General features: G+C 39.4%; 1 protein-coding gene across 2 annotated transcripts in view; it reads left to right on the forward strand.

The window, feature by feature from the left end:
• adkb (adenosine kinase b) overlaps positions 1 to 8,223 on the forward strand; it is a 109,099-nt gene extending 100,876 nt beyond the window's left edge. For both annotated transcript variants that reach the window (XM_069691821.1, XM_069691822.1), the window contains exons 10-11: positions 4,301 to 4,387; positions 4,703 to 8,223. In XM_069691821.1, the coding sequence (XP_069547922.1) occupies positions 4,301 to 4,387; positions 4,703 to 4,827 (212 nt within the window). In that variant the 3' untranslated portion in view covers positions 4,828 to 8,223. The remainder of the gene's footprint in view (positions 1 to 4,300; positions 4,388 to 4,702) is intronic.
• The last annotated feature ends 449 nt before the right edge of the window (positions 8,224 to 8,672 follow it).

Consider the following 8,672-nt stretch of genomic DNA (forward strand, 5'->3'; position numbering starts at 1 on the left):
GCCAATGATAAAGGACTTAATTGATACTCATTTCAAAGAGACGCCTGTTAAAAGAATTTCTTTAGTTTAATCACCACTATTGAAGAGTTGCAATGACAGAATTATGAAGAGTGAATTTACAAAAGCACACAATTATAGCTTACTGGGAGTTGTTGGTTTTTTTTTTAACCACAATTTTTTTTTCCCTCTGTGGTGCAGGTAGTAACCTGTCAAAGCACTGCCATACAACACTCCCACGTATCCACCACCAATCTGCTGCTTCACTCATTTTGTCAGACCAAACTCAAGGAAGAAGGAGTGTTTAAAAATAAGTTCTGCTGAGTTTTATTGATTGAAAATAATGTTGCAGATCTCATTACAGTGAAATGAGTTCAGAAAAGTGATGTTTTCAGATGTTCGACAAGCCAGTAACAACAGAGTCAGAGTGTTTTGGCAAGAGTTGGGTTTTTTCTTTTCTTTTCTTTTTTTTTTCTTTTTTTTAAATCGCCCTTTCCATGACAGATTTTTGCCAGTGAGATCTTTGTTACAGACGGCTGGGGAATTTTCGGACTGTAACTTGAGTTGACATGTCAGTCAAATTTAATAATTTGCATCGATGAGGTTATGTGAACTTTCCCCGAGCAGAAGAATGCAAACTTTAGCCACGAATACAGATAGATATTGGATGTCTAATGGGCCATGTGTCTAGAAACAGTGCTCAGGAAGTTCTGCAAATGCCATCAACAACATCGGAGGTGCCCACAGTGAGCTGATCCTTCAGAAATGTGAAAGAAATGTTTCTGAGGCGCTGGAAGTTAAATTGACATGTTCACATCGGTATGTTTTACATATTTTTTGTTCAAACACGCTGTATCATTTTTCATAATTAAAAAGTAGGTACGAGCCCAGAAAGTTGAATTTACCAGTGGACAGGATTTTTGGTTTCTGTTAGTGAGGATTGTGGCCAAAATCTATTAATTTACAAAACACAAGAGGTTGTTTTGTTTTTTGACTACTTTTTGGTTGTTTTGCAGTAAATTGGAAAGACCGAGGGTCAATAGGGTCGGACAGAGGAATGTTTATAGACACTGCTGTGTGTCCCTTTGCGTGTAACAAGAAGTGTGTACGCCCAATGTACCCCCACCTATGTAGGCACACATTACTATCCAAATAATACACCCTTGAAATAACAGTGAAATAGTTGGCTGTTGACTTAAGACCAGGTATTTCTGGGTCATTTGCGCACTGGCACAATGGGACTTTGTGCTAATGTGAGCATGCTAACATGCTCAAAATGACAACGCTGACATGCTCGTGTTCAGTAAGTTTAATGTTTACCACAGTGACCCTCTCAGTTTTGTATTTTATGCATTAAAAAAAGGGATTTCCGACCTTTACGAAGATGTTTGTGCGGACTAAGGTTCCATTTTTGTGTGTTCCAAATGAGCTTTTTTTTTTGTCCAGAAAACTGTAGCGGTTGGCTGCTGAGCAAAAATATTAAATACAAAATATTACAAATATTATGAGAAAGGTTTCATTTACGCTCACGCTTGATTACAATATAACCCATTTTTGGAAGGACCAATTCAACGAACGGAAGAAAATGTGCATAAAACCTAAAGCCGATAAGACGTCACAAATAAATATCTCGCGGTGAATTTAACAGATGAATAAGAATATTTTTTTTTTTAAAAAACAGAACTGCTAATTGTGACAACTCAGCAACACTGATTTTAGTTTATTTAGTGAATTTGGACACCTCTGGATTGTCCCGTTGTGACACAGATGAGCATCAAAGCCACGTGAGAGGTTACCTGGTTGGGAAACATTTGTTTTCCTGTAAGACCTGACTCCTCGTGCACTCACCATTTGTTTTAACTACTATAGACATATTTATACCCTCTTACGCCCCGTAGCCTTTTTTTTTTTTTTTTTGGAACTAATGAACACCAGAAACTCCGCATCCGGTTTTAAAACCGCAAAGTGCGTCGCGTTCGCGCGACCGTATGTAACGACTCCAGTTCCTTAACCGCGCAATAACTGACAAACTGTAATTTATTATTAGCACGTTTTTTTTTTTTTTTTTTTTTTTTTTAACACGCCGTTAATCATTTCAAGAGGGAGGAGGATTCTCGAGCTTCATCTAGTGGCATTAATTAAGTAAAGTCGTTATGCTGCTAATCAGCTGATCCTGAAAGGATTCTTGTATCATTGTAATTTATTGTTAAAGTGACAATCAGCTGCTTTCCTTCAAACGGGAAGTTGTGCTGTCATGAAAACACAATCTAACTCTCGATCTGATACGTCTGGCTCCTGACCTGTAATGCAGTCGCGCTCTGCTCTTTAAAGATTACTTTTTCAACCACAACCCGATGTAGTTTCTCTCTCCGTTGGTGTATTTTAAGAATTTCTTTGACATCAGGTGTTGAACATATGCTCAGCTGCAGGTTGTGTATTTTTTTTTTTTTTTTTTTTACCCGACTAGATGAGGATAGAAATGTATTAAAAAAAAAAAAAAATGGTGAAGGTGGGGAGTCTTATCTGCAGCTCAGATATTCCGTGAGCTCTTGTTAGATTAGCAGGGAGCCTCATTAAACAAGTTTTTGTTTCTCATGTTCCCCTTAAACTCCCAACCTTTTTCTCTCAATAAGAGGTCTGTCAGCCTCCTCGTGTTCCTTTTATCCACATGTCAGTCTTTTGTCTCCTGCACCTTTTTTGAAGGTTCGCGTCTGCACCGGAGCCCTTGTTTGAAGATTGTGTGTGTGGTTTAGATTGTTCTGACATAAGTTGCTGATTTAATGTCACTCTACACCTCAAGACTTTGTCATCTGGTAGATTTTTTTTTCCCCCTTCTCCTTTAAACTGCAAGTCTCTTTGAAGTGCATATGCTCCTGATAATTGAAGCAATATAATCCGCAGAAGATAATAAAGAGTCCCTCATTTAATGGATTCTGTTTTGAACTGAAACCACTCACAGTAACTACCCTTGCATTGTTTTTAATCATAACACTCACCTAAAGCTTTTTCATTGGATCCTCTCTTGAATTTAAAGCGTTTATTAAAAGCCACTGCAGGATTTTATATTACAAAATTGTCAATTATTACAACATTTCATTTGTCTTGTAATTCGTACTGAAACAATAGTCAATTGTTTGATTCGTTCATTGACAGAAAAGAAGAATTGTCTTTACACATTCTGTAATTTTTCAAGCAAAAAAAATACCTAAGATTTAACGATTACAGCTGCTTTTTCTCGGTTTTCTACATTTTGGAGTGTGTTTGTTGAACAAAGCAATTTGGTGCTTTGGGAACCAGTGAAGGGTACTATTCTGTTTTTTATGGCTCAGGATGGCCCAACGATGCTTTAAGCTAAATGCCAGCATGCTAACATGCCCACAACGTAACTGCTTATGCTGGTGGTTAGTAGGTTTGATGTTCACCATGTTCACCATTCGGTTTTTTTTGTATTGGTTTATTAAAGTTACAAAGTAATAGAGATCATTTATGAGAACATAGAACAATAATGAAAAAGAAGAAACTATTCATGTTAATAAAAGCTTAATACAAACTATTATGCTACAGTTTTGTACTATTTTAAGCAAACTTGCCGAAGCACAAAAGCAACAGGTGACAGCAGACAGCAAAGTATACAGCAGAGACAGACAGGGTGTAATTGATTTTTGCAGACAGAGCTAAGTGCTAATTAAATATTTCCATTGTGGGATTTTCTTTGGATTGACAGTGATTTGGTCATGGAAAACCATAGTCATTACAATTCAATCAAAGTTTTGTACCAGACCTTAATGACTTGAGATATTCAGGAAAAGTATAAACAAATCAACAAAGTCAGTAGTATTCTTCTAGTATTCTTTCAGGGACCATCAATCTCTGAAAATACATTTTACAGCAGTTTATCTAATATTGTTTTGGATTTCATGTTTTTTTGTTTGTTTTAAGATTAGTACCTTGTTTGGTTCATAGATTCTTAAACATGAAAAAGTGTTAAGCTTCGTCGACCATAATGATTGCGAGTAAAGTTTTTTGTCCTGATCAAATAAAAAAATATCTAACGATGCCTGTGCATTATCTTCTTTATAAATACGCTATTAATTAGCCAAAGAAAACGGCCATGTGGAAGTGCTAAAATCAAATGACCAATTATCTTCAATTATACCAAAGCCTTGTGGTGTGAAATGACCTCTGAATAATGTAACATGGAGCGGCGGTCAAAAACACAATAAGCTACGAGTGGGGACACAGAACGAGAGAAAAACAGTGGTGTTGAACTTTAATTAACGGTCTTCTTCTGTCCCGACCACAGGTGAGAAGGTGACCATGTTCCCCGTTTTGGACATCGACCAGAACGATATTGTGGACACTAACGGAGCGGGAGATGCCTTTGTGGGAGGTGCGGCATTTTCGTCGACACAGCTTGATTTCTGTGTACATTCCCAATTAACCTTTGATACCGGCCAAGTATGTAACGTAGTAATGTCTCCAGATTATATGAGCATGACATTTACCCTGCTGTTTTTACTCTGTATGAGCTGATCACAGCACCACATAAAACAGCCATCATTTGGATCCTGTTGAGGATGAAACAGCTTCGTCCCTTTTTCCAGAACCTATTAGTACCCTGCTCATTATAACCCTAACTGCTTCCCAAATTATTCTGAATGTGATGAATGGTTACCGGTCGACCTCTGCTCTTCTGTCTCACCAGGATTCCTCTCCGCGTTGGTCCAAGATCATGCGTTGGACGAGTGCATCCGGGCCGGACACTACGCGGCTAACATCATCATCAGACGGGTTGGGTGCACCTTCCCAGAGAATCCAGACTTTCACTGATGCATCCGAACGCGCCACATCTGTCTTTTCCCACACGATACTTGTATATGTTTGCTTCAGGATTTTATGTACATTTTTTTCTATTTACGGTTAAAGACTGCATGGGACTAATTATTGCAGCTTGAATATTTTGTGAAGCTCGAATAAGTCACACAGATGTATTAATACAATTCGCAAAAGTACTAATATCAAGTATTGGATAATATGTTTATGTTTAAAGACGCAATCCACTGAAATCTGTACTTCGAGGATCAAAACCTGAGGGCCCATATGGGTGTGAAAAGGTTGAAAAAGTGACAAAATGTATCACATCTATAGAAGCTTTTTCAACAACAGCATAATCTACCTCTTCACCAGTGATCCATATATTCTCCCAGTTTGAAACACTCCCAGTGCTCGAAATGGGCCAGTACTCATGGCTACGCAGTACCGGCAACCTAGCCATTTTTCACTTTGTTGTGCCATTCTTTGTCTTGCGCACCCACACCTCTCACAGCTGCCGGGACTATTTAGGCTGACGCAAGAATGGATCAGTGGGAATTTGTTACATTGCGGAAAGTGTGGAAAGATCAAGGCGAGGCATAGGGTTATGTACCACTCGACTGACAGTAAAACAACCAATCACAGCGGGGTGGAGTTTAAAGCGCGCTTCCCTCCGGCTGATCCAATCTAGCACCAACCTTGTCCCTATTCTCACCTGCCTGCCTTTCTCTGTTGGCGGCTAGTCTAAGAAACGGCACGTTAACCTTATAATAATTTTTGGCTTGGCTCCGGAGGCCACATAGAGAACATGAACAGAGCCCGGTTGATGACACAGCACATATTCAAAAGTCATATCCTACCCAGCCACGACTGAACGCAGCCAGCCAATCCTGGAAGCTTAACAGCCTGTTCGCGAAACGTTCTCGCACAAATAATGTGAGCATCTCATTCGTGAGTAACAGTATTGTTTGTCCTTTCAGAAATGCCGCCATCAAATATCCAATCAGATAATACGACGTAATTGTCAAGTGTTTCTCATGAACTCCTGCAGTTCGCGCAAGAAAACAGATGAAGTCACAAATGGTCGTCAGAATGTTGTGACTTCCTGTATCTGTTCCAAATTAAAAGCCCTCATTTCAACTTAAAAGCCTTCCAGCGTTTCATGCCCAGCCCAGCCAGGGTTTTGACCTAGTCTTATTACGCTAATAATTGAAACGGTCATCCCCTTGACTAAATAAATTCATATGCTGAACATCAATATCTCCAAGTATCTTTTCTTCACTGTACAAATTCAGAATGTAGTACTCGATGATTTGCTGATACCTGTTAATACACACGCCAGCATATGAAGAAAAAAAAAAATGGAATACTAGCACTTGTTTTTCTCCACTTCAAGCACTGGTTTCTCCACTACAGAAGTAAACAGTCTAGATTTGTATCCCAGTATCACCTCCTCATTGCTTCAAGGTCGCGTATTAGATGATTGTTTAGACCGTACGACAGGAAGCAATCAATCGCAGAGAGGTGCGTTATCCTGCAGGAGTGATTTGAAAAGTTGTATCTGCATATACACAGCGTGTTTCTGAATAGTTGGTCGCTTGCTCCTCATGGAGGATTGTAATGGTGACTTGGGGAGTCATGGCCAAAAAAATATATATATATGTATATTTAAACATTTATAGAAACTTCTCAAACCATTCTTTCTGAATAATCCATTTCTCCACTGTTGTGTGTCTTAATATTTTTCAAACAATTATCTCTTTACCAGTAAGCTGCTAATTACACTTCTTCTTGGAGCTTCTGTGCTACGGTGAGATAATAGTGACACAGAAGTGCTGTATTTAGGAGTGCAAACTATGAGTGTGAAGCAGCAAGCTGCTAACTTTTCAGAGCCATCTTTTGAGCCTGCAGGGGGTGCATTCTTTGATACTATATAATATAAACGATGATACATTTTCAGTTTCCGCTATTCCTTTAATATTGAGCTGTCATGCTGCGGGCGTCATGAATGGGGCACCCTAATGGGTGGCTTTCAGTTTCAAAGTCGCAATTTTAAGAGCAAAAAAAAAAAACAAGCAGGACATTTGTTTTGTTGTTGTCGTTGTTGTTACTATACAAATAAACCAATATCACTCATCCCACCATGACAATGCTGTACCAAAACAAAGTCACTTTTTTACATTTAAGAAGTGTTAAACTGACAGGTGATATTTTTTTTTTTGAGTACACCCAAAACAAGACAATACAAAAACGATTTTAGGGCCCACAGAGTTTGTGAATTTCCCCCATTATTTAATCAGCCAGAGGCTCTCTCATGCTAATTACTTTTGGACAGCTCACCGCCCTCCATTATGGGCCTGGTGTCCTGGCTCTGCTCAGTCACCCTCACTCATGCTCGCTGGGTACTAACTGGACTCTCGGGGTCTGGAGCTGCACTGCAGGGCGGCAGGAGATCATTTTTCTCAGTTTAAGGGATTAGTGGCTGCTCTTCGCCGCGATCATTAGAGGGACCTGAAAATTAGACTGATCCTTCGTACCCAGCTGTGCTGTCGCTGGGGGTTGGAGACGAGGATCAGAGGGAGGCCCTTCCTCTCCCACCCTCCTCCTCCTCCTTCTCACTGTGGGCCAGCAAAAGTGTTGGACAGTGTCTCGAGTGTTTGGTGGAAAACAATTCATCACTCATCTGCTCTACAAAGAACTGTGATTGAGAATAAAAAAAAAAAAAAAAAATGTTCTTCCCCTTAAACAACCTGTTACATCATATTGTCTTTTATTTTCTTTGAGCATAACAGTAGTAATCCAGCTTTTACACTCCCTGCACAAGAGCTCTGTTTTCTGTAATGAGGCATAGTTTATGCATTTATGCTAATTGAGGCCATGTAGGTGAAAACATTCTCCAGCCAAAATGTTATTAACAACTTTGAGACACTTTTTTTTTTTTTTTCATCAGCATTTTTTAAGGTTTCACACAGATGCGCTTTGAAAAGGACCACATTTCTGATTGGGCAAGATCACACTCCATGGCAGCTGGTTCATTTGCTTCTCAAGATGACAGATGGCAAAACACAAACACAAAAAGAGGGAGCCATGATTAAGTAATGAGAATGCCTTGCCACAATAAGGAAACTACTAAACATAGTTTTCTCACTTTCTCTGGTAAACTTTTGCCTCACTTCATGAATGCATGGGATGAAAAAAACAAACATTCAATTTACATTTACAATACTATATTATCTGTTTTGTAAGCCAGTGAGATGCATTCATTTGGAAAATGTTTAATGCCAAGTGTTATTGTGTAGACGTAAAAAAAAAAAAAAAAAAAATCTTTTCATTTACAGGTTTGAGTTGAATACACTGTTAACAACTTTGAAGTAGACTGAAGGAAAACTTGACTTTGTGACATTTGCCTACAAAAGTGTGTTCACAAATAGAGTCTATTTTTTTTTTTAATGCAGGCAAAGGAGTGACTGGGGCCCTGGCCAGTGTTTTGCCCCGCAGATGGGCAGCAGTGTTTGTGAACACCAGTGTGGCAGTTGGCAGGGATTGAGGGGGGCTGTGGGGGGGTGGGGGGGTGGGAGGGGATGGGCAGATTGCAATGGCACATGATCCAATTCAAATTATCCCTGGACCCATGCAGCAGTGGAGGACCTGCTGGGGCCCAGGGTGGCATTCATTATAACCAGACACAGGCAGGTTTTGGTCAGTGCCTCCATCGTGACACCAGTCGTCAAAGAATCAAATCTGCACACCTTTTTTTTTTTTTTTTAATTTTTTTTAATTTTCACATCTCACCTGCATTGACAAAATATAACGGCAGCATTTGAATGAAAGAGCATTTTATTTGCACACGTTTACCGCAAATT

The sequence above is a fragment of the Brachyistius frenatus genome, unplaced genomic scaffold, assembly GCF_029030835.1.
Source record: "Brachyistius frenatus isolate BFR_SWC_R1_liver_20210118 unplaced genomic scaffold, ASM2903083v1 Contig_11, whole genome shotgun sequence".
NCBI classification, from domain to species: Eukaryota; Metazoa; Chordata; class Actinopteri; family Embiotocidae; genus Brachyistius; species Brachyistius frenatus.